Source organism: Bufo gargarizans, chromosome 1 (genome assembly GCF_014858855.1).
Source record: "Bufo gargarizans isolate SCDJY-AF-19 chromosome 1, ASM1485885v1, whole genome shotgun sequence".
Taxonomy (NCBI): Eukaryota; Metazoa; Chordata; class Amphibia; order Anura; family Bufonidae; genus Bufo; species Bufo gargarizans.
In genome coordinates, this window is record NC_058080.1 from 69018930 (window position 1) to 69045791 (window position 26862).

Sequence of the window (26862 nt, forward strand, 5' to 3'; positions counted from 1 at the left end):
TTAACATCCCTGTCCCTACGCTATATTAAATAGAGACTGAAAGAACCGTTACATTTATGTAATGCATGGCTGTATCTACCCCACCAGATTTTTGCACGTCACCGGGGTTTTGTGTCTTGTGTTTTCCAAGACGCACTAAGTAGATTGGTTTGGGTCATTAATTTGATTTTTTAACGCATGCATCTATAAACTGTCATTGTTTTCTTTATTTCACAAATTCCTAATGATGGAGTATGCTTTATTTTCTCTAAAGACAATGGGTAATAGGGGGTTTATAAAGAAAAGCTTCACATTTTTCTCAAAAACATTTTAGTTCAAACCAACATAAGTATTGAGTAACTGTTAATACTTTCCTTGACTTATCTGGTCCTGTTGTCCGTTTTATAGTGTTTTCTTCTTCATTCACAGTCAGTCTTCACCAATGCAGCCTACAGAAAGACATACTAAAACACAAAGGTCTCATTTAGTCAACCACTTTTTTTTTTTTCCTTTTTTTATTGAAAGCCTGGGTTTATGTTTCTCTCACCCAAGTGCTACTAAAAAGTGAAGTGTGCCACAGAAAAACAACCTTTTACAACGATGCAGTCCATTGAAAGCCCTCTGCAAAAAAGTAGTAGAGTAAACCTCTTTCCTGACCCTGTGATCCAGAAGGCTCCACAGTGGTCAAGAATCAATGGCCTCCCTTCACTGAAGCTTATGGAGAGCTCATCTTGCTCCTAGCTTCCTGTCATGTCAGCATCCACTAGGAGTCCTCAGTCGAAGATTTTGGCTTTCCCAGAAGGGAAAGTGAGGGTTACAGGGGAATAAGAAACCTGATGGACACAAACAGCCCCCTCAGGGCCCCAGGACACAGATCCCATTAGACTAGAATATAGGAGTGTGTTCAGATTGTTTGAAATCAGTGGGCAAGTGCACTGTCCAATCAAGTGGGTTACTATCCCAAAGTAAATTTCCGGTACCCTCTAAGGGCAGTTCGCACTTGGGCTTTTGAAGCAAGACTATTTTCATACCACATTTTTGATGTACGTTTAAGGCGTATACCAGAATGCTGTTTACATACATGGTAAACATGCCCTTCGTACATTGACCAGATGGAAGACAGGAGTGGATTTTTTTACCCCTGTCTGGCAGGGGTACATCAGTATACATTCAAAAAGAAATGCCTGTAGTATGACATAGCTTAGTAGACTCCGCTATACCTTACAGTGGTATCCAGTAAAAAAAAAAAAAAAAAGTGTATAGGTTAAACTTTCCTGACCTTGTGGTTTAGATCAGAAGACCCTAGGTCTGCTACAGGTAACCATTGGGTCAACCTACGTACACCCAGGTCTAAACCTTCTTTTGTATATTGTACCCATCCACTACCACTGGCCCCAGTCCCGAGTCACTGATGAGAAAAGATACTTCTGTTGATCCTAGCCAGAAGGTTTTATCCATGTTACCCTATCCATAATTGCTTGTTGATTTTCTGGTGCTGAAGTAATGGTGGTGTAGATGAAGAACTGCTACTACTGCTGACGCTGAATGTTGGTGACATTCCTATTCTGCGTCTGCATGTAGCATTTTTTCTGCCATTATTAGCGAACAGCCTGTGATTTTAACAACCAGAAACCCCCACAACTACCTGCTCGTCTGTGAATGGAAAAGAAAAGGCATGATGGTAAAAGAAATCTAAAAAAAATGTTACTTAACTTTTTCTGTAGATAGCTGTGAAATGTTATGGAGGTTCACCTTAAGGCCTCGTTCACACTTCAGTGTTTGGTCAGTGATTTCCATCAGTGATTTGTGAGCCAAAACCAGGTGCAACTCTAAACACAGAACAGGAGCAGATCTTTCCCTTCTACCTCATGTCTGTGGAGGCTTCACTTCTGGTTTTGGCTCACAAATCACTGATGGAAATCACTGACCAAACACTGAAGTGTGAATGAGGCCTAAGAGTATACCCACAGCACATTTCTTTAAGACATTTCTGCACCAGATCTACTGCTTGTCGCTCGGACTACATGGGGGCTCCACCTTCAGACAACACAAATGTATTGTCTTGTGAAAGCCATCTTGCAAATTTAACATCTATGTCTTTACAAAAGTAAAGGCTCTTGCTTTGAAGCCTGGCAAGAGGCCATGACAAGTCAATGAGTGATTTTTGTGTGAGGGTGAGGAGCCCCTTATCTAAATAGTGGATGGTTTTACAGAGAAATTGACATTTCCACTTCATGAATAGAAGCTGATCTGGTTGGAGCATACATACGACCAGGTTATGTTAACATCAGTGTGATACTCCATGACATTCCTAGGTGTTCTATTAGGTTCAAATGTAAAATAACAAATTTTTTCCCAGGAGAGAGAACGAAGGTCTCCAGCCTTTAACCTCCAAATAGCCAGCTTCCCAGAAAATAATGGAAGCGCTCTGCAGCTATTCTGTCAGCAGGAAGGAATTAAGGTAGATGCAGATTCACTTCTCTCTTCTGGTGCATACCATGTGTTTCCAGCTGCCATTAACCCATGACATGTCAACCAAGCAATATCATTATTTGTACCCTTTTGACAGGAAGTCATGCATGGTCACCTTCACCATTTTACAGCTTATAAGTGATGTCTCTACTCTGTGTTGAGCTGTTTCATAACGCTTTAGGATATAATTTTTATAGTGCTAAATTTTACTTCACTTAAAGGTGGCCATTTTGAACCAGGAACTGAAATGACTTTCTTGTTAGAATTCCTTCCTGTTCATTCATAACTAGTGACGTTACAAATAGTTTCCAACCTTGAGAAGTTCAGCCACTACCACATACTTGGACCATGTAATTTACTTGGCTACAAGGCTGGTTTACTTGGCTTAGTTCAAAATGGCTACATGCACCTTGATGAACATTCAGTCCAGGCCTATTGTCTGCAGAAAATACAACAGAAAGGAGAAAAATACAGTAGAAATACTAAAATAGCATTTTCAAGCATTACATGATCCAGCGGTGGTAGTATACAGATGATAAGACAAACCTTGATGCCAGCTTTTAGTATAGAAGTATATTCTATAAGGAATATAGAGGTCCCCTTGTGTTTTACCTCTGCATCACTACTAGAGTAGACCAGGTAGCATTCCTCATGTCACATGAGCACAAATTATCGGAGAAAACCCCCATAAAAGTAATGTAGTATTCCAGGAATTAGCACTGGTTGCCTTACTATAGGAGAAGCCATCAATTCGTGGGGACAAATCCCAGGACCCCCCAATAATCAGAAAGTAGGAGTCACAATGTTACTGACTCTTCATTGAACTGTACAACACAGCACCGCTCTCAACCATGCAAGTATTTCTGGTACTGAGACTCAGTTCTTCAGTTAAAGGGACACTTTCATCAGAAAAGGACAATTTTTCTTAAATTCAATATAGAAAACACATTTTCTGAGAATTTTTCTTTCAGCAGTACTGTGTCATTGAAATTTCCATACAAAATACCATCCTTCTGTTGTAAGACCTCCTTTAGGTAATCCATAGTTATTTTACTGTTGTGAGGGTGAAATGTTATTTGAATGATATTCCTCGTTATAATAGTAGGTGTAGAATTAGGATGACATCTCTATAGTTCTTTTGAGACCTAGATAAAGATGCCCACAGAAGAGCAGAGCATTGATTAGTGTGATGCTCAATTTTAGTAACTCTGGTCAGAGTGATGGTCTGACTGAGAGAGTTGAGTGAGACTGTCAACTATGCTAAAAGTTGATACAAAGAGGAAGTTAAACAGCCTAGGACAGGAAGTAGAATACATGGAATGACTGCAAAAATTCTATCCAGGATCTGTTTTTCATAACACAAAATTGCATACAATAGTCACTTATTGGTTGCTTGATGGAAGTGTCCCTTTAAGGAGGACACTGTGTTGGTTACCACAGTTCCTTGTTCTTTTTATTGGTGGGGTCCACGTACTGTATATACAAGTAGCTGGCAAACAGCACATAGTCTATACTGTCATGTGTTTGCCAGGGCCTTTATATCCCTCAAGCATCCCCCATAGAACAGCCTGTACTGACGCTTTTTGAACAGCGATTCAAGCTCTTTGGTGAAGAGGAGGAGACCTGCAGCTGATTGCTCTACAATCTGTTGCAGGCCTTCAGTGGGACATAAAGAGTCTTCAGGCTATAGCTGCATGGTATGTATGGCTCAACAACCGTCATCTTCAAGTTGCATTGCTCTTCGTACATTTGCTTTCAGTCATTCTCAGCTTTGCCTATCTGGATTATCAGTGCCGGATATGTCCTGGTCTCACTCATGTGGCTGCTCTCTTTCAGGATGTGGATATTTCAGAGCTAATGAAGAAGCTGGATATACTAGGAGATAATGGGGTAATTGCTGATTCATCCTGATAATGAATAACTAAGCTGTGGCAGCTTCCTTCACATTTGTTTTTAGTATGCCTTAATTTTACTGAAAAAAAATTAATTTTTTACGGTGGCTTTTGGGGTGTTCTTGTTGCATTTTTGTGTTTTATTACATGTTTTTTTTTAGACCATGCCTTTTTAAAGGGGGAACTGTATACCCTCCTCTGATGTCAATTCCTCTCTATAAGAAAAGCCGTTAAAAAAAAAAAAGAAGCAAAACTATGTATAAACACCATAACATCCACAGCACATAGCATTGCTTGTACTGCATTTCATGACTACCCATAGACTTACACCTAGAGGCAGAAAAATACTGTAAAAAAAAAGTACTTTCACACTACACTAGCGTTTTTCTTTTCCGGCGCTGAGTTCCGTCCTAGGGGCTCTATACCGGAAAAGAACTGATCAGTTTTATCCCCGTGCATTCTGAATGGAGAGTAATCCGTTCAGTTTGCATCAGGATGTCTTCAGTTCTGTCTTTTTGACTGTTCAGGACTGAGATAATACTGCAGCATGCTACGGTTTTATCTCCAGCCCAAAAAACTGAACACTTGCCGGAACACCGGATCCAGCATTTTTTTTCCCATAGGAATGTACCGGATACGGCATTAAAAATACCGCAATGCCGGATCCGTCCTTCCGGTCTACGCATGCGCAGACCTTTAAAAATGTGGGGAAAAAAATTGAAACGGATCCGTTTGTCCGTATGACAAACGGTCAGACAGATCCGTTCTTGCAAAGCATTTGTGAGACTGATCCGTCTAGAAATGCTGTCCGTTTGCATGCAGATTGCCGGATCCAGCAGGCAGTTCCTGCGACGGAACTGCTTGCTGGATCACTCTTCCGCAAGTGTGAAAGTAGCCTAAAACGGTGAAGATCATCAAAAACTATAGGGGAAATTTATCAAACTGGTGTAAAGAAAAATTGGCTTAGATCCCTATAGTAACCAATCAGATTCCACATGTTATGGAGCTCTAAAAAAATATGAAATGCGTAATCTGGTTGCTATCAGGCATCTAAGCCAGTTTGATAAATCTCCCCCACTAAGTGTACTTGCTGTGGCTTCCATTTTGCTTAACCCCTAATCGGTGGGTGTCTGACCTCTGGCACCACCGCCAATCAGCTGTTTGAAGAGGTGACTGCACTCAGTTGAGCGCCACGTCCTCTTCCTAGGCCAGTGACATCACATTTATTGGTCGTATTAGCTACTTGAATGGGCCTGAGCTGCAATACCAACAATAGCCACTATACAATGTAGGGCGCTGTGCTTCATATGCTGTGAGGAGGCTGCAGCCCTCAACCAAACACTGTGGCCTCTTTAAACAGGCTGATTGGTGAGGGTGTCGATTAGTCGGACCCCCATCAATCTGATATTGATGACCTATCCGGAGTATAAATCATGAATACCAAATCCCAGACAACCCCTTTAAATTTAATAAAATCCCCCATTTTGGCCACAGTGCTAGATCTAGGACAGAAACCTCCAGCACATCCAACTGTTGTGAAACTACAACTCCCAGCATGCACACTTGCACAACTGTTCACTAAACTCCCTTAGAAGCCAACAGAGCATACTGGGAGTTCTAGTTTCACAACAGCTGGGGTAACAAAGGTTGCTGACCCCTGGTCTGGAATGTTATCTATGGCATTCTTCACCAGACATAATCCAGTATGCTCCAAGAACTCTACTACTCCTAGCATTGGCCGCAATACATTCTAGCTTTTAAATATGGAACGGGTCGCACCACTCTGTTCCGAACTTAAATCGGTTGTTCATATGAATAATAATTAAGCAATGTTTCGACCCTCCTAGGTCTTTTTCAAGGGCTTGAAAAGGTCCCAGGAGGGTCGCAATGTTGCTGTTCGTACTCAGCCACTAGGCTTCTGTTACTATGATTTTTTTATGGCTCTGTTTTAGCAATAAGGGGTTGTCCAGCATTTAAAAAACATGACTTTCTTCCTAAAAAAGCACCACCCCTGTCCATAGGTTGTGTGCGGTATTACAGCTCAGCTCATTCCCTTCAATGGGTCCTAAGTTACAATACCAGACATAACCCATGGGCAGATGTGACACTGTTTTAGTAAGGGCTCTTTCAGACATGCGGATGCTGTGCGTGGTATCCGCTGCGTGATTGACAGCCTAAGCCCCGTTCTGGACAGCAGAGACACGGAGCATTAACATGATTGATAATGGTCTTTGCCTCTCTGTGATCTTTTTACTACAAAATCACGGTGAGATAAAGTTGTCACTGTGATTAGCGTAGTAAAGATCACAGAGAGGCACGCAGTATTATCAGTCATGTTACTGCTCCGTGTCTCTGCTGTCCTGGAGCGGGGCTTGGCTGTCATTCACGCTGCGGATGACACGCACGGCATCAGCTCGTGTGAAACATACCTAAGAAAGTCATGTGTTTCTAAATCTGGACAACCCCTTTAATTCTAAAAGAGGACCGTATAAAATCATAGTTAGACCTCATCTACACAACTGTATGTGTTTTGTGGTCTGCAAACTCTGCGGATCTGCAAAACATGGCCCCTTTGAAATGAATGGGTCCGCATCTGGACCGAAAATACGGTCGTGTGCATGAGGCCTAAGAAAAACCTAGCGGCTGAGTCACCTTAATTCCACCCTGTATCCTGTAGGACATTTGTAATATTGACCTTTCTTGCAGAATCTGCGGAATGAAGAGCAGGTTGCAGTAATCCAGGCGGGAACTGTTCTGTCCCTGTGTGAAAAGGTACCAAGCCTTCATTGTACAATCCCCACTGCTTATTCCATTCATAGAATACAGGCTGCCAAAAGATTGTGCTTTGCAGGAAACAATGAGTAAATTCGGTTTTTCCAAATGAAAGTAACGGATGTGATGAGGAGACTACATATTTGGAAACTGCAGGAGACGCAGGTCACTTATATGTGGTTTAAAGGGAACCTGTCACTAGGAAAATGCTGGCAGCTGGTTATAGAGCAGGAGGAGCTGAAGGATAGATATCAGTCACTGATGGCTCCGCCCACTGGACTCCTAACCATAGAAAGAAGAGAGATTCAAATGAATGAATTATAAGTTATACTGAATCTTCGCCCATAAAACTATATTTCAATGTGCTCTGCTCCTCCTGGTCTATAACATGCTGCCTGCAGATCAGGTTGCATGTTTAACATGAGATATTCTCTTTAATATAGAAGATGGAACTTGATGGCCTTGGTTGAAGATTCAGAATTACAATTTTCACCCAAGATACATGATGATGACTATAACACCTGCCATGTGAAGCACTGGTCTCCCTGTCATTCATAATGAGACTGAAGCTTGTTCTCCGAGATCTGGTTCAACCACTAATTAGAGATTAGCATTCAAAGAGCCGGTCTGACAATTTCTCAGATCGCTGTTTTATCTCTTGGTTGCTTAGCGCCTCTCAATCAACTACCTTCACATACATTACATATAATGGGACTGAGCAGGACTTCTTAATGTTACTCATTTATATATTAATGCTTTAACCTCCAAAATCCCGCCAAGTAGGGTAGGTTCCTGGAAACCTAACCAAACCTTTCTTGTGAAAATCCGGTCCTCTAATTCTAAAAAAATGCTTCTTTTTATTTCTATGCAAATAGGGGCTCGTTCACACGACTGTGGTTTTGGTCTGCATCCGAACCACATTTTTTTTGTGGCTCGTGTGCGGACCCATTCACTTCATTGGGGCCGCAAAAGATGCGGACAGCACTCCGCGTGCTTTCCGCATCCGTTGCTCCCTTCCATGGCCCCGCAAAAATTATGAGGCATGTCCTATTCTTGTCCGTTTGGGGACAAGAATAGGCATATCTATAATGGGCCTCCTGTTCGGTTCCGCAAATTGCGGAAGGCACACGGTCGTGTGAACAAGCCCTAAAGTTAATGGTGCACTATGGGCGGCGGCCGTTCAGTTCAGTGCTCCAGCTCTGACTAGGTCTGCATTTTCATGGACTGTCAATCAAACAAGAGAGGGAGGCATCATGGTGGAGCGATTGTGCATCAAATTGGTTCTGCCCCATGGTGCACCGAAAACCTTATTTGCATTTCTCAAGATTAGAGGACTGGATTTCCACGTGAAAAGTGTGGTTATGTTTCGGAACGCCTACCCTACACGGTAGTACGCTTACTTTGAAACCAATTTTAGAGGTGACAGTCTCCCTTTTAATATAAATGATGATTTAGCCAAGAGCTGAAACTATTTGACCTGTCCGTATGGCCTACTGAGCTGTTCCATACAGAAAAAAAATATTTTTGTAAATATGGGAGCCTATGGGCATCCATTGGAGGTTTACATTAGGAATTCCTCACGCTCTATACCTCCGGCATAGTACCACAAGATGGAAGAGAAATATTTTTCATGAGTCATGTATCTTCTTCTCATGGGACCAATTATAGATGATGGTGAGATGTCACCATGTAGGGCCAGCACCTGACTGTGTCTCCCCATACTGACAGGTTATCCCCACCCGATGCCCGCTATATAACCATATATACAGATTAAATTCACAAGGACTTTAGATGTTATCTTTGTGTTTGCAGTGGCTGAAACAGATTGAGGTGACTGAAGCCGCCCTGACCCAGAAAATGATAGATCTGGAAAATGAGAAGGTAAGATTGCGAGTAAGTGGAGTTTTTGTAAAATACTTCAAGTCACCTGGTATTTCTTCATTCTCCACAACCATGAATCTTCCATTCTTGACCTGTTTCAGGCAGAAATTAGATGTTTAATCAGTTTATGTCATGGTAAAGAACTGGCAAATAAGATATTAGAAGGACGTTGTGGCATCTTGGTCCACAACATGCTGGTTGCTTGATCTGATAAGACATCATAGGCAGGTTGACTACAATATTTGTAGAATTGGTGCAGGTAGTCTTCAGATGGGACTGGAAACTCATTCATCATCATTTCTTGAAAAACTTATCTTGTAGGGCTTCCTTTATCCACATGGGAGATGTTCTGTTTCGTAATGTCAAGTTTGAAGAACGCTCAATATTTTGGATCTCCTTGACTTGTATGGTCCATATTACGCCCACCAATTCTTTTCTTTTTTTTTTTTTATTTTTTTTTATTTATTTATTTATTAGGAACTGTTCAGCAAACAGAAGGGCTACTTAGAAGAAGAACTTGATTACCGCAAGCAAGCACTTGATCAAGCACATATGGTAGGCGTTAAGTATGAACCTGATCACATTGTAGACGAATAATTCATTTTGAATATTTATTCGTTCTTGAGATAACAGGTGGTTCCTGCTTGGGTTTCTTTTTAAATCCCCATCTGCGACATTGAGGACGTATCGCTAGGATATATCATCTATATGAGATAGTTGTGGGTCTGGAACCTGGTCTTACCTCCAGAACGGGACCCAAAGTAAACCGAAAGCACTCCCCCCTCCATTCATCGCTATGGGAGTTCCACAAATAGCCGAGCGTTGGCTAGGCCATTTCCTGCAATCCTGTAGAGGTGAATGGTGAAGTGGTCATGCTTGTGTTGCCCTCGCTCAGCTATTTTTGGAATTCCCATAGTGATAATGGAGATGCATGTGCTCTGTGCTCTCCTTCACTTCCAACTTCACATCTAGACAAGAGTAGGTAAGAGAGGTGGGACCTGCACCTATCTGACATTGATGGCATATCCTAGCGATATGTCCCAGATGGTCCAACTCGTTTATGTAGCCAGGACAGTCCACACATGGAGGATTTCACACCTTCTACATTTAAGGCCTCATGCACACGACAGTTTATTTTCACGGTCCGCAAAAACGGGGTCCGTGGGTCCGTGATCCGTGACCGTTTTTTCGTCCGTGGGTCTTCCTTGATTTTTGGAGGATCCACGGACATGAAAAAAAAGTCGTTTTGGTGTCCGCCTGGCCGTGCGGAGCCAAACGGATCCGTCCTGAATTACAATGCAAGTCAATGGGGACGGATCCAGTTTGATGTTGACACAATATGGTGCCATTTCAAACGGATCCGTCCCCATTGACTTTCAATGTAAAGTCTGGAGTTCTTTTATACCATCGGATTGGAGTTTTCTCCAATCCGATGGTATATTTTAACTTGAAGCGTCCCATCACCATGGGAACGCCTCTATGTTAGAATATACTGTCGGATATGAGCTACTTCGTGAAACTCATGATCCGACAGTATATTCTAACACAGAGGCGTTCCCATGGTGATGGGGACGCTTCTAGTTAGAATACACTACAAACTTTGTACAAGACTGCCCCCTGCTGCCTGGCAGCACCCGATCTCTTACAGGGGGCCGTGATCAGCACAATTAACTCCTCAGGTGCCGCACCTGAAGGGGTTAATTGTACTATCATATCCCCCTGTAAGAGATCAGGGCTGCCAGGCAGCAGGGGGCAGACCCCCCCCCTCCCCAGTTTGAATATCGTTGGTGGCACAGTGTGCACCCTCCATCGGACCCCCCTTCCTCCCTCTAGTGTAATAAATCGTTGGTGGCACAGTGTGCGCCCCCCATCGGGCCCCCCTTCCTCCCTCTAGTGTAATAAATCGTTAGTGGCACAGTGTGCGCCCCCCATCGGCCCCCCTCCCTCTATAGCAGTAACAACATTGGTGGCAGTGTGCGGCCTCCCATCTCCCCCCCCCCCCCATCATTGGTGGCAGCGGAGTTCCGATCGGAGTCCCAGTTTAATCGCTGGGGCTCCGATCGGTAACCATGACAACCAGGACGCTACTGCAGTCCTGGTTGCCATGGTTACTTAGCAATAGTACAATAGTAGAAGACTCATAGTTACCTGCTTGCTGCTGCGATGTCTGTGTCCGGCCGGGAGCTCCACCTACTGGTAAGTGAAAGGTCTGTGCGGCGCATTGCTAAAGAACTGTCACTTACCAGTAGGAGGAGCTCCCGGCCGGTCACAGACATCGCAGCAGCAAGCAGGTAAGTATGAATCTTCTACTATTGTACTATTGCTAAGTAACCATGGCAACCAGGGCTGCAGTAGCTTCCTGGTTGGTTGCCATGGTTACCGATCGGAGCCCCAGCGATTAAACTGGGACTCCGATCGGAACTCCGCTGCCACCAATGATGGGGGGGGGGAGATGGGAGGCCGCACAATGGCCACCAATGCTGTTACTGATATAGAGGGAGGGGTCCGATGGGGGGCGCACACTGTGCCACCAACGATTTATAACAATAGAGGGAGGAAGGGGAGGCCCGATGGGGGGCGCACACTGTGCCACCAACGATTTATAACAATAGAGGGAGGAAGGGGGGACCCGATGGGGGGTGCACACTGTGCCACCAACGATATTCAAACTGGGGAGGGGGGGGGGTGTCTGCCCCCTGCTGCCTGGCAGCCCTGATCTCTTACAGGGGGATATGATAGTACAATTAACCCCTTTAGGTGCCGCACCTGAAAGGGTTAATTGTAGGATCACGGTCCCCTGTAAGAGATCGGGTGCTGCCAGGCAGCAGGGGGCAGTCTTGTACAAAGTTTGTAGTGTATTCTAACTAGAAGCGTCCCCATCACCATGGGAACGCCTCTGTGTTAGAATATACTGTCGGATATGAGTTTTCACGAAGTGAAAACTTAGATCTGAAAAAGCTTTTATGCAGACGGATCTTCGGATCCGTCTGTATGAAAGCAACCTACGGCCACGGATCACGGACACGGATGCCAATCTTGTGTGCATCCGTGTTCTTTCACGGACCCATTGACTTGAATGGGTCCGTGAACCGTTGTCCGTCAAAAAAATAGGACAGGTCATATTTTTTTGACGGAGAGGATACACGGATCACGGCCTCGGCTGCAAAACGGTGCATTTTCCGATTTTTCCACGGACCCATTGAAAGTCAATGGGTCCGCGAAAAAAAACGGACAACGGCCACGGATGCACACAACGGTCGTGTGCATGAGGCCTAAAGGTGTGACACCCACGGCAAAAATCTGCCTCAAAACTTGACATGCTCCTGATTTTGCCTTTAGTCCTGCAGGTCAATTTCCAAGTGGAAAATTAGAAAAATCTCATCCACTTGCATGCTACTTTTAATCCGCAGCAATTCCGTCGCACTTGCTCCAGGGGAAATAAATAGAAAGTTGCCATATATTGTGCAGGCCTTGGTTTTCTTATCTAAACCCCTTTTTAGCCCAAGTACCTACGGGACGTCTAAGATACCTTATTAACACTATAATTTCCAGATTACTTCAGACTATCCTACAGAAATTTGTGATGCAATGTAAAACAGGCGTTTTCTGGCATTGTACTTCGGTTACAACGTGACGAGACTGTCTGTTTATGTATGTATTAGTGGCACATTGCTATACTCTTATTTGCTTCTTGATATCTTTTGTATCCCCCTGAACACACAACTGCTGGTGAACGTTGTGACTTGCGCTAGAAAATCCAGGAGCTGGAGGCCACACTCTATAATGCTTTGCAGCATGAGCCTGGGAGGAGAGTCAGCGAATGTTTGAATGAGGCTCAGAGGGAAGACCTGAGGGCGGCCGTGGAAAAACTACGAAGGCAGATCCTACGGCAAAGTCGAGAGTTTGATAGTCAGATCCTGCACGAGCGCATGGAGCTCTTACATCAGGCACAACAGGTACATGATAACGTATAATGTAATTCATACAGAGTATCACTATTGGGAGAAATAGGGTGGATGAGCCCTGGGGCAATGTCTAGGGCTAAAACGCAATAAGACTCTTGCAACCCTTCCATCTAGTCAATGGAGAAACGGAGAGTTCCCAGACCATAGGGACCAAGTCAAAAACTTTACAGCTATTTATGAGATCCAACATGCCTTTTCCTATACAACCTAATACTGTAGCTACTGTCAGCTACACCCCTGTTGAATCGATGGGTGTTTTTAAAATTTTATGCAGCCAAAAATCAACATTCAACGTTATACAAGTGGAAATAAAGTCACAAGGAAATTCTTCAGATTACTCCCAAGCCACAGCCAAGTTTATTCTTTAGGCCTCATGCGGATGGCTATATTTTTGCTCCGCATGCTGTCCACATTTTTTGCAGCTAACACACTGACTTATTCGCCTCTATGGAGCCATAAACACATCCATGTTTTTTGCGGATCCATGTGGATGTTATGCAAATTACGGTATAGACTTTGTCCTATAGTATATCTCTATTGCGGACCAGCATAGTCATTGGACGCAGTCGTGTAAATGACTCCTTGAAGGGGTTGTCTCACTTCAGCAAGCCACTTACTAATGTATTGTTATTATCCATATTGCTTTCTTTGCTGGCTGGATTCATTTTTCCATCATATTTTACACTGCTCGTTTCCATGGTTAGGACTAGAGATGAGCGAATCGAATCCCACAAAGTGGAATTCGATCCAAATTTCAGGATAAATTCGATTCGCCTCGAAGCCGAATTTCCTCGTGCTTCGTGTTAGGCCGAATGCACACGGCCGTGTTTCATGGGCATGAGCGGTCCGTGGTAACACGGGCTGAATTCCTGCTGAGAGCAGGAGCGCACGGCGTCATTGGTTGCTATGACGCCGTGCGCTTCCTGCTGCCGCCGCAGTACAGTAATACACTGATATAGATGATACCAGTGTATTACTGTAGTGCAGCGGCAGCAGCAACCAATGACGCCGTGCGCTCCTGCTCTCAGCAGGAATCCAGCCCGTGTTACCACGGACCGCTCACGGCCGTGTGCATTTGGCCTTAGCGAACATGAAATAGTGTAAAAAAACAAAAAAAGTCATTCTTGCCTCCTCCACTTGTTTGCGACGGGCCGCCAGCTGCCATCTTGATAGAAGATCTCGGCCGATATCCCGTGCGCGGTGACGACATAATCTCGCGCCCCGGGAGAGTTCGCTCCAGATATTCAAGCAAGATGGCGCCGGCTGGTCCGTCGTGAGCAAATGGAAGCGGTAAGTTTGATTTCATTTTTTGTTTAATGTTAATTTCACACTGTTTTTACACTCAGATGCCGCGATCATGTATGAATGCGGCATCTGAGGGGTACAATGACGGGGTGGCGCTATCGCAGCTCCCGGTCATTGTATACACTGCTTACAAAAAAATGTGCTTCGTGACAAAGTAATTAGTCACGAAGCAAATATTTTTTTGTAAAATTTGGCGAATCAGCCAAATCGCTCATCTCTAGTTACGACGACCCTGCAATCTATTAGTGGTGGTCATGCTTGTACACTAAAGGAAAAAGCACCAGCCTACAGTATGTGTGCTCCCACTGCCACCAAGAGGTCGGTGACTTTTTCTATAGCGTGCAAGCACAACCACCGCTGATGGATTGCAGACAAGACTAGGACAAGGTCTATCACGCATTGTGATGTCCGCATCTTTTGCTGCCCCATTGAAATGAATGGGTCTGCACTTGTTCTGCAAAATTACAGAACGGATGTGGACCCATTCATACGGTCATCTGAATGAGCCCTAAATGAGTTTTTCTATGCCCTTAGTGAAGCGAGATTGCTCCTTTTTAATAACTTTTTGGAAGTCACAGCTGATAAAGCGGGCGTACACCTAATATAGCTATCCGTGTCCACTTTCCCCCCCCCACTTTAAAAAAGCGACCCGAGTCATGTAAAAATCATAGCAAAGCACACAAAGTGCAACCTTTTTCCTCCCTAATTCTGGGAATGTTAAATTCTGCCTAGGAATTCATACCTGTACATCCCTATAGAGGGAGATAAATTCCAATTTCCATCTACGGTACTTTGCGTCCTAGAAAGGTTTCCTCCCCATATAATTATGTGAATTTCCTTTGGTAGAAATAAATTCAGCCCACCTCACCCATATATCTATATACAGTAGAAGCTTTTAAATGTAAGAATATATGACTTTTTGGATTGAGGAGAAAATAAAAAAATTATATAAAAAAAAAAAGTAAGAATATAGAATTGAAGGGAGATGGCATGTTCCTTACCAGGTTCCTGATATGTACTTTCATCCTGTTCTGTCATCTAGAGACCTAATGGTCCCTGGCATGCTATATATACCGACAGACAGAATAATCGGCTTAGCAAGTCTGCCCTCGTCTTGCACCATTTGAGTGTTTTAAACTTTGCCTGGAGGAGGAAAATCCCATCAGTGAGCTCATAAATGAATGTCGGCGTGGTGCGTGCTGGATCCTCTCGCCGAGGACTGGGGCACAAATCTGTGGAAGTCACCAGACAATGAGAAAAGGTGCAGCTGCATTGCAGATTATGCTTCAGCCATTTCTCATAGTCTAAGGCAGGGATGGGCAACCTGCGGCTCTCCAGCTGTTGTAAAACTACAATTCCCACCATGCCCTTTTTTTTAGCACAGATGCATGCTCTATTTTGTCCATCCATCACGCCCATTATAGTCTATGGGTCCGTGAAAACCCATAGACTAGCATGGATCATCAAGAAGAGATTGTTTGAAAATTATTTTTCAGCTGTTCAGTGTCAGTGAAACACGGATGCAACACGGGCAGCAAAAAAACTGACACACTGACCCAACACGGATCCTTCACGGATGCATCACTGACCATCTGCTCACGGATTTGAGCACTGACAGGGACGTGTGAATGAGGCTTTAAGCCTGTATTACACTGCCCGATTTTTTGACAGAAAATCACAAACAAGCCTTCGCATGAAAAGCTTGTTAGCGATCATCTGGCAGTGTAATACTGCTGCCGATTAAAAAAAGTTGTGGTGTCTAATAACCATTTGCCGTCAGCAAACCACTATACAGCATAGGGACGAGCAATGCCATAGCAATCGCTTCTCCCCATGCTGCGGAGGAGATCGCTGCATGTAATAGTAGCGGTCTCCTCCACTAGCGAGCAGGCGCTTGCCTCCTGACAATCTTCTACTGCCTTAGGAGACTGAGGTAACAGGAGGCAGTCTCATCCCGTCACTTCTTGCCATTGTCATAGGATTAGCACTTACTGTAGGAGCAGGTTACAAATAGCATTACCCACCAGATAATGCCTCTTATCCAGCAAGAGACGCAGAGAGGCTGAGCCGGCTTCGTTCACATCACCGTTCAGCCTTTGCGTTCTCCTGCTCCATTTAGGAGCAGGAAAACGGAAAGGACGGAGAAGGCACATAACTGAGCAGACGGACCCCATAGACTATAATGGGGTCCGTTATGTTTCCGCTCAGAAGATGATTTTGGAGCAGAGACAAAAGTTGTGCATGCAGGACTTTTGTCTCCCCTTTAAAATCATCTTCTGAGCGGAAAAATACCGGACCCCATTATAGTCTATGGGGTCCGTCGGCTCCGTTCGGCTCAGTTATGTGCTGAATCCGTCCTGAACGGTGATGTGAACGAAGCCTAATCTTGCACTGTAGCAGATTTAAAGTTTTTTTTAGGTCCCAGAAAGAAGATACAGTATGTATAGGAAAAAGAGGACGTATGGTTACCCTATATATTGTTCACATCATGCTTCACATTTATCATTTTGTTTTCTTATCATGATAACCTCTTTGTACATTGGAGCAAGCCTGCCAATCATCTGATCCTTTTTAAGTCTAGCTTCAGACAAACAAGTAACCATGGGGCCCCATAGCAAAACTTGGAATGGGGACCCAATCCACCATGACTACTTTCACGTTCAGAAAAGCTTATGATTGTTCTCCCGAATGCTAGGGCACACATTGATGTCACTGTAAAGGGATAATGCACAGTGATGTAATAGTAGCGGAATAATGTGCACAGTGATGAAGTCACAGCACAGGAATAGTGCACACACTGATGTCACAATGCACACAGTGATGTCACAGTACAGGCATAATCTTAGTGATGTTGCAACACTGGAATTATACAAACAGCCATGTCACCTGCAAGTGTAAAGCGCATATGATGTCACAGTACAGGAATAATGTAGTGATGTCACAGCAGAAGAAAAATGCAAAAAGTACTCTGAGGCTCTATATTAAAATTTAGAAGGTGGTCATTTTTAACTTTCCATGGCACCTACTATACATTTTATCACTAACTTGCACCTTATGTCCAAGTGTAAATGTGGCCCCTTAGATGTTGGGCCCCATAGCAGCTGCCTTGATAGTTACGCCCATGCTCCTGGTACTCAGGTGGTATTGTCAGGGAAGACCATAGGTTTTTCTATTTTTCTGCAGTGGATGCTGAATCTGGTATTACATGCCATCCATTCAAGTCATTGGCTGACCATGTTGTCCATGGACTGACCAGGTCCACAAGAGCCATTCTTTGTTGCTCATGTTGTTCAGCCTCTTCTTCCTGACTCCTCCACACATGTATACTCCGCTCGGCCAAGGCTGCACGTCTTCTCAACAGAGAGCGGGAATAAACTGCTGCCAGACACCTCTAACGGCATCGTATCTCCTGTAGGAGCAAAGGAGTGGGCATATTGAAATCCCACATGTCTTGTCCTTATTTCGCCCAAAATTTACGGAGAGTAAAAACATCTTTATACACATCAGATGGTCCTGCTGAAATCATCTGGTTCGGTCGATGTTCATCTAAGGCAGGCATGGCCAACCTGCGGCTCTCCAGCTGTTGTAAAACTAGAACTCCCACCATGCCCTGCTGTAGGCTGCTGTCTGTAGGCAGTCTGGGCATGCTGGGAGTTGTAGTTTTGCAACAGCTGGAGAGCCTCAGGTTGGCCATCCCTGATCTAAGGTGTATGGACTGGAAGGCTAAGGCTGATGTGTGTACATTTTATGTGATTGACTGATTTATTTATTTTTTATAAATGTTCAATGGGCACTGTGTAATGCTGTGAGGGTGCCACGGAAGAATGAAATACTTGTTTCCCACTTCCCAGCACTGGGAGTCTCTATGATCATCTTATCTTCAAGGGGTTATCCCATGATTAATGTAAAAAATGAAAATCCGTCATAATATAGAACATTACAGCCTATTTCTAACAAAGCTAGAACCAGCCCTGTACCTCACGAGGATCCAGAGATCTTCTAATTCATTGCTCAAATTGCTCTGCTAGATTTATATCAAGTTGGCAGCTTAGTGGGTGTGTCCTTTTTGCTGTAGCTTAGGGGGTGTGCCCTTTTGGCTCCAGCTGTCTCCCTATAAGGACTCATGCACACGGCCGCTCCGTGCGGCGGGCGGGATGAATTGAGACCCATTCAACTTGAATGGGTCCTTGATCTGTCCGCACTGTAAAAAAATAGAGGCACGGTGCAGAGGCACGGACAGAAACACCACGGAAGCACTCCGTAGTGCTTCCGTGGGTTCAGTGCCTCCGTTCTGCACCGCAGCTCCGGATTGTGGACCCATTCAATTGAATGGGTCCACATCCATGATACAGGGAGCACATTGCCGGTGCCCGCATATTGCAGACCCGCTGTTTGCAGGCCGCAATACAGCCGGGCAACGGCGTGTACATGAGGCCTAACAGCTCAGGAGACAGTTGAGGGATGGAACTGAGCATATAGGTCCACCTCAGCAAGGTGGACAGAAAAATGAGAAAAAGAACAAACAGCAGGTGGTGCTATACAGATACATTTTATTGAATTACTCACTGGCTATACTAAATATTTAATAACATGCCATTGCAAAAGTATTCAGATCCAGAGGCTGGTTTGAAAACTGCAGAATATTTTTCATGGTACAACCCCTTTCAGGGCACAGTTGGAGCAGTCAACCCCATCTGTTTTCTAAATGACTGAACCTAGTCTTCTCCTCCAGTTTTGTTGCATGCAATTATTGAGGGACTTTCATAAAAAGTCCATAACAAAAATTAAAGTGGATTAACCCTCCTCATGGTCCATCCATCTTCTCATCTCTTGTAGGATAGATATATGACTCTTACTTGTTTGCTACCATTGATGCTTGTGTAGTGGATGGAGTTGGTTATATTAATGGGTCCCAATAAGATGAGTGGTCTCTGCTTCTACCTTTTCTAGCACCATTATATAACTAGTACTAGTGCATCTTGAAAGGCATTTTATTGTATCTGATACAAATGCTTGCACTTTTCTTCCGTAGAGAATACGTGAACTTGAAGACCGGATAGAAATTCAAAAACAGCAACTCAAAGAAATAGAGGAAAAGGTAAATCATTGTCTGCTAGTTCATGGCTGCCAGTACTTATGTATGCATGTTATTATGCCAGGCTGGTAATGCTTTGTCGCTGTACTGCTCATGTGTAAGACAGTTATTCTGCCACCAATGTATGTGATTAGTCTCTGATGAGTGTGAGTGGCAGTCTCTTGTACAAGCAGTGGAAGATAGCGAACTTGCTATACTCATTCCCCTTTCAACACCAGTTGCATTTAGAATTCCTGTGAGGGAGATGCAATGGATATGCCTTTAGGTAATTTATTGAATGTAACTTGAGAAATTATGATAGAGATCAAAGGAAAAACCTCTCTCCAGCTCTGTGATGCATGTCTGACAAACAGGAAAAGACTGCAAGAAACAGGATATGAGCTCACAGAGGAGGAGGAGTTACACGATGAATGACATAATGAAATACAACCATAGATAACTTAAATAAACCAAATATAACAATGGCCACTAGATGACGGCAAAGTATACTAAACATAGTAGATAACATACAACACTAAATCAAATAATATGAATTCTAGAGAACCTTCAGGGACACCACAACAGTAAATGGAGCCATTCGGATGAACTGAACAAACTACACATTTACCAGGCAGAGGAGGAGCAGAGCCATCAAGCCCAGCAACAGTGATAGAAATGCATAGTGTGTATAAGAATATAACTGCTAGCAGGATTACATATATCCAGAAGTAAACCGCCATACAGCAGTAATGTCATGTTCCTATACAATATGCATACTTGACCGTTGCTACTAGCACAGCTCTGAGGCTGGGTTCACACTTGAGCGTTGCGCAAACGCGCGTTTTACGCGTGTTTTTGACGCGCATTTTTATGCGCGTTTTTGTAATAGTAAACGCGCGTTTGACGCGCGTTTGTGTGATTCACTACAGTGTCCTATGGCCACAAACGCCCCAAAAGTCGCTCATGTACTTTTTGGAGCGTCGGGCGTTTTACAGCGCGATCGTACGCGCTGTAAAACGCCCAAGTGTGAACCATTCCCATAGGGAATCATTGGTTTCTCCTTGTTGAGCGTTTTACAGCGCGTAGGAACGCGCTGTAAAACGCTCAGGTGTGAACCCAGCCTTAAAGAGGAGCTGTCATTTCTCCTGACATGTATGTTTTAGTAACTATTTGTATTCTTCATGTAATAACAATTCTGGAGCTTCTTTTCATATGACTCTCTGTTGTGCCAGTGTTCCCTGTTATTCCTACTAGAAGTTATAAATGACTTGCCAGCAGTTTGCAAAAAAATGCCCATCTGGGTTTTACAGGTTGTGGGTGCGTCTCTGCACTATACAAACAGTGCTACCAGTTTCACACTTTGCAGAGACACCCCCCCCCCCCCCCCCAATTGGTACTACCTAGATAGACCTTCATTGTAGACTGCTTACAAGTCATTTGTAACTTCAAGTTGGAATAATAGAGTAACGGCACAAAGTAGAGTCATAAGAATAGATGGTCTGGAATTGTTATTTCATGGAGAATGCAAGTAGCTACTAAAATAGACATGTCAGGAGAGGTAACAGGTCCTCTTTAAGTCCACACGTCAGACTTTTTCAGCTGCAAATCGGTGGCGTTTCTGTGTCAAGGTCCGGGCGTGTCGATTTTGGCGCAGATTGTACTGTACATTGCTCTATAGCCCTATTAAACCTACAATATGTCCTCTTGTCCCTCCTCTACCCCACAGTGGACCTGTCTTTTTTTTAAGAAACTCTGAGTTGTCCCTTTCCTCTGTTATTCCTCCTGGAAACACGTGGCTAAATTGAAAACTGGGTGATACCATTCCGATAGTCAGTAGGGCGTGCCCCTGCACAGTCTTTCACTGTCAAGGGAATGGTAATGTCAGTTGTCAGTGTATTCATGGGTTTACATGAGGAATAACAGATGAACTGCACAACACAGAGGAATCATTTATTAACCTGTTACTATTAACTATTTATTAACCAACGGGCATAGAACATTCGCACCTTTGTTGCATAAGCCACATTTTGTTTAAAAAATTGTGACTTTCTATGATTTCCCCCTCTTATAGCACTTTTCAAAAAAGTTGACCAGGCTTAGGGAGAGGGATGGGGCCTACGAAGCTCAGCAGATTTTACTATAATTTACACCAGAAACTGTCATAAATTAAAACACAAATCTACGCCAGCTGATATCGGGTACACAGTAGATTTGCTTTTCTGATGCATAGACCTCCAGCAGTACTAAATTTAAAGGGGTCATCCAGGATGAGAAAGACATGGCTTCTTTCTTACTAAACCTGTGACCAGGTTGTATGTAGTATTGCAGCTCTGCTTCATTGAAGTGAATAGATCTGAGTTGCAATACCAAGCACAGCCTGTGGACAGGTGTGGTGCTGTTTTTGGAAGAAAGTAACCATTTTATTACTTATCCTGGATGACACCTTTAAGAAATGAGCCTCTTTATATGTTTACTCCAACATACTCCAGTCCTAATACATTACCCCAAGAGTTCTAAGGAAAGATGCAAAATTGTAGAAAATTATCACCAGTAGATATAAGTCCTTGAGTCGCCAAGTTGTGGCAACCGGCAAGGCTACCATTACAGCTCACTCTATGCATGTCATCCAACTTTCCTAGAGTATAAGGCCTCATGCACACAGACGTTGCCTGGCCGTGCCCGTATTGCGGCTACAAACAGTGGGTCCGCAATACACGGGCACCTGCCGTGTGCACATCCCATCATCCTGAAGGTCCAGTGCGAAATGGAGGCACGGAAGCACCACGCAGTGCTTCTGTGGCGGTTGTGTCCGTGCCTCAGCACTGCAAAAAAAAGTAATGCATGCATTATTTTTTGCGTTGCGGACAGATCACTGACCCATTCAAGTTGAATGGGTCTGGATCAGTCTGCGGAATACGCACGAATGTTGCCCGTGCATTGGGCACCGCAAATTGCAGGATTTTTCCTGTTCCCTGTATGGGACACTGTCCATACTTCATGCAGTACCTTATTGCTGAAATGCTCTCCAGTAATACTATATATGTATTACATACCAGTAGGCAGTGAGTATGGCCTGCCTGCTGACTATTCTATTCTTCATGGGACTATCCTGTACTTTAAAGGCAAATTTTGATAAAAAGAGGCATTTCCCTTTGATGTGGGGATGTTCCTAGGCATGGCATGGCATGGGTGGCGCATAAAATCAATGTCTCTGAATTTTTTTGATTTTAGGGCAGAAATATTTTTAGGAAGGCAGTCCCGTTTCTCTGAAATGTATTTACTAGAAGATGATACTGAAGCAGATTGCTTTTCTTGTGTAGGAATTTTATGCATCACTTTGTGCTCTAATTCTCCACCTCTCACAGCATTTTTCTTTTTTCTTTTTTTTTCTTCTGTTTTATTTTGATCTTATTTTATAGTTTTTGTTCCTTTTTTTGTTTTTCTCACTAGCATTCATTCTGTGGCCTTGACGATCTATTCCAGCAAACAATCGTGGTTGGTATATATTTATGTAAATCCAGATTTTCTGAATGAATGCTGCTTGGTTTTTCAAAGTTTAGATGTACTATAACCAGTCTCACAAAATGTATACATATAAGGTAATGGTCAGCATTTATCCAGGCTCCTGTAAGCAGAACAGAGGAAAGGCAGAATGTTGTCCCACGGGGTCATAAAGTGGGTTTGCAAAAGCTGCACAGTACACTACAGAATAATGCCATGCACTGTCCAGAAAAGTAAGACATAAAAGACCTATTTAAATGATCTGTATGAATTCCTATACAGCCATGCTGTACAATGCTGCTGACATATACTGTATAAATAGTGTCATCCAGTGCCTACCTAGTACCCGGTACGTAGTATACAGTGCCCAGAAAAAATAGGACATATAGGGGGTCATTTACTATGCTGAAATAGGTCTTAAAGGGGTTGTCCGGGTTCAGAGCTGAACCCGGACATACCCTTATTTTCACCCCGGCAGCCCTCCTGAGCCTGGCATCGGAGCATCTCATGCTCCGATGCGCTCCAGTGCCCTGCGCTAGATCGCGCAGGGCACGGGCTCTTTTGTTTTCAATAACACACTGCCGGGCGGTAACTTCCGCCCAGCAGTGTGTTCGGTGACGTCACCGGCTCTGAGGGGCGGGCTTTAGCTCTGCCCTAGCCGTTTTACTGGCTAGGGCAGAGCCAAATCCCGCCCATCAGTGCCGGTGACGTCACCGGGCTGCCTGTCAGCCCCATAGAGAGCCCGGTACGTCACCGGAACTCAGAAAAATGCCTTTGCCCTGCGCGATTTAGCGCAGGGCAAAGGAGAGCATCGGAGCATGAACTGCTCCGATGCTCATGTCAGGGGGGCTGGCGGGGGGAAAATGGAGGTATGTCCAGGTTCAGCTCTGAACCTGGACAACCCCTTTAATTAGGCCTATTTCAGGCACAGATATCTGTGACTTTGCCCCACTCACCCCAAGTCTAAATTTGTGGCGTAGAAAAGGGTCTCAATGTAAGACAGCTCGGACGTTGTCTTACATTTAGAAGTGGCGCTGGATGCGTTGAAGTTATAAAGAGGCCTGCGACACTACATAATTCCAGTGGAAGCACCACCAGCTATGGGCCTATATTAAGACCGGCGTCTAAAACGCCAGTCTTAATAAATGTGCCCCATAATGCCTAAATAAAAAGTGCCATACAGTGCAGTGTCCATATGAATAGTGCCATGCAAAGCCCATATTAAAAGTGTCATAGTTTCCTATGTTTGGTTCTATAAACTGCACACTTATAGTGCCAGACATTGCCAACTTATATTCTGCCATTTGTGCCATAAAAGTCTCTGTCAAACTTGCCTTGCCCTTGTTCCCACTTTGTGTCTGCATACATCTTATTGACCTATGTCTTATACAGACACCCACGCTATCCTCAACCTAAAAGAAAGCTGCCCAGTGAATGACCATAAGCTCCATTTTAGTGCTTATCACCAGTTTTACAATGCAGTGCTAACCAGGAAGTGAGGTGTTTCCTTACTGATGGTGTCACACCAGTCTCATTCATTGTTAATGGTGTTTGCAAAACGCCTGTTAAAAAAATAAATAAATAAAAAATCGTCGCTTATTGGGGGCAGATGGAGTTAAAACACACACTCTGTTATGGGGAAAAAACAGTGGCTTGTTCTGAACAAGCATTCCAAAAATGATACCTTAACGGAGGCAGATGCTTGCCTCTGTTTATACACACAAGGTTGTGTCATGAAAAAGCTAATCGGAACCATACCACTCGGAACCAAAGCTGAGTTCAGATCCAAGTTTTAATCACTCTAAACTGTGGATCTGGACTCCGCTTCGGTTCAAAGTGGTTTCCAACTTTATTGAATAACTTCTGTATTTTATTTTTAAAGTCTTGTACGACTTCGCAAATAAATAACTTCACCTCATCGGAGGCCATACATTTTAATGCATTAATCCGAAGTTTTGAACAAGGCGACTTTGGCTCTATGATCCGAAGCTCGCTTCGCCCATCACTAGTGGCCGTGCAGTTTTCTCCATTCACTTCTTTTGAAGTTTCAAAAACAGCCTGTAACCATGTGAGTGGAGCATCCTCTACATCTAGAGGAAAGAAGGTTTCATCTTAATTATAGATGGGAATTCTTTACTGTAAGAGCAGTGAGACTATGGAATTCTCTGCAATAGGATTTGGTGATGGTAGGCTTATTGTACTAGTTCAAAAACATCCTGGATGCCTTTCTTCAAAGTAATATCATCAGGGGTTAGGTTCCTGAAGATGGGTCATTGCTTCAGAGATTTATTTGGATTACCATAATTGGAGTCGGGAACAAATTTTTCCCCCATCATGGGGTAATTGGCATAAGAGTTTTTGCCTTCTTCTGGATCAACACTATTGGAGTATAGGTTGGACTAGATATGACTCGTGTCAGAAAGGGTGTCTAGGTGGAGTTCACATTTAAATAATAAATGAGATGAAAGTTTTGGAATGTGATGAATATGTAGATGAAAATTTAAAAGAATGCATGAGTCATGAGCAGTCATACAAATGATTCTGGAAATGTTCCTTGTCTTTTGTAGGGTTTGAAGAGAGCACATGGGACGAACATCTGACACTTCAGCAACTGCCAAAACAGACACTGATTTTTTAATCATGCTCCAGGCTGGAAACACCAGACGACTCTTTACATTCTGAGTTTTATAACAATTTAGTTTTTAAGTGGACTAAATTTCTTGTACAGCTACAATACAGTCCTGCTGTTCAGAGACTCTAATAAAATAGATGAAAAGATAGTAAAATAAAAACAAATTACGTATGTACTGGAGGGCTGCTTTTTCTCACTCTTTATGGAAACCCCAGTTCTTTGTGGCCCTGGTGAAACCCATTCATGGAAGGATCATGGCACAATATCTAGGGTTGGACTGGCCCACCAGAGTACTAGAGGATCCTCTGGTGGGCCAAGGCTCTGATATCATAATGGGCCTCAAAGATCCAGGAGGAAAAACCCATTCAGCTGCATTTGGAGGCGATCACTTGCCACTAGGATCTATTTCTATGTTTCGAAACCTATTAAACTTTATGAATGATATAAGGGTTGGGCCTCGAGAATAATTTCCTCTGGTGGGCCTTAGGAACCCCAGTCCAACACTGGCAGTATGTACATTGGTGGCTGACACCGGCTGATATATTGGCGCCATTCCATGAGAGTAAAACAGGTAAAGAAGAGGATTGTGACATGGCTGCATGTAATGCACCAAAGGACTATGGCAGTATGTTGTAGTCCAGTGATGCCCAACCTGCGGCCCTCCAGCTGTTGCAAAACTACAACTTCCATCATGCCTGGACAGCCTTCGGGGAATGCTGGGAGTTGTAGTTTTGCAACAGCTGAAGGGCTGCAGGTTGGACATCCCTAGTGTAGTCTACTGTGATGAAAATCTAGTTTAACTACTTATATTAATTTCCAATTTTGTAAGGTTCACTTAAATGGGTTTTCCAGAAGCAGATTATTGACGACCTATACTCAGGATAGGTCATCAATATCCGATCAGTGGGGGCCCTACTCCCGACATTGCCATCGATCAGCTCATTGAAGAGGACATGCCCTTTGATGAGCATGATCGGACCCCCACACGTGAGATATTGATGACCGATCCTAAGGATAGGCCATCAATATTACACTCCCGGCAAACCCCTTTAAAGGGGATGTCTCCACAACATTAGGCTTCAGAGTGAGGAGGCGTGTCTCTCAGTAATCCAATCTCATTGGCTGTCAGGGAGCTGCTGGCTAAAGCAAGCGTGTATGCGAAGAGTGGGAAGGCAGTTTTGGCCTCAGAGAACTGGCAGAGGAGCCATCTTGAGAAGATCCTCATATTGCAGAGTTCAAAACAGCCGTAACTAAGGGAAAAACACAAAGAAAACAGTGGTATGTTAAGAAACTAAAGATTGCTTTATGCATAATGCTGCAGCTGCAGTAACAAACGCTACAATTGATTTCTTGATGAAAACATGACGGTTACACTAACTCAGGCCAGTT

At 43.8% G+C, this 26862-nt stretch overlaps 1 protein-coding gene across 4 annotated transcripts in view; it reads left to right on the forward strand.

The window, feature by feature from the left end:
* Positions 1–25504, forward strand: part of JAKMIP1 (janus kinase and microtubule interacting protein 1) — a 184414-nt gene extending 158910 nt beyond the window's left edge. For 2 of the 4 annotated variants that reach the window (XM_044282079.1, XM_044282159.1), the window contains exons 14-22: positions 2339–2440; positions 4288–4341; positions 7050–7115; positions 8928–8996; positions 9474–9551; positions 12749–12952; positions 19299–19364; positions 22791–22835; positions 25409–25504. In XM_044282079.1, coding sequence (XP_044138014.1) covers positions 2339–2440; positions 4288–4341; positions 7050–7115; positions 8928–8996; positions 9474–9551; positions 12749–12952; positions 19299–19364; positions 22791–22835; positions 25409–25441 — 717 coding nt within the window. In that variant the 3' untranslated portion in view covers positions 25442–25504. The remainder of the gene's footprint in view (positions 1–2338; positions 2441–4287; positions 4342–7049; positions 7116–8927; positions 8997–9473; positions 9552–12748; positions 12953–19298; positions 19365–22790; positions 22836–25408) is intronic. The other 2 variants (XM_044282239.1, XM_044282315.1) reach the window with 2 other exon arrangements.
* Positions 25505–26862: the final 1358 nt, after the last annotated feature.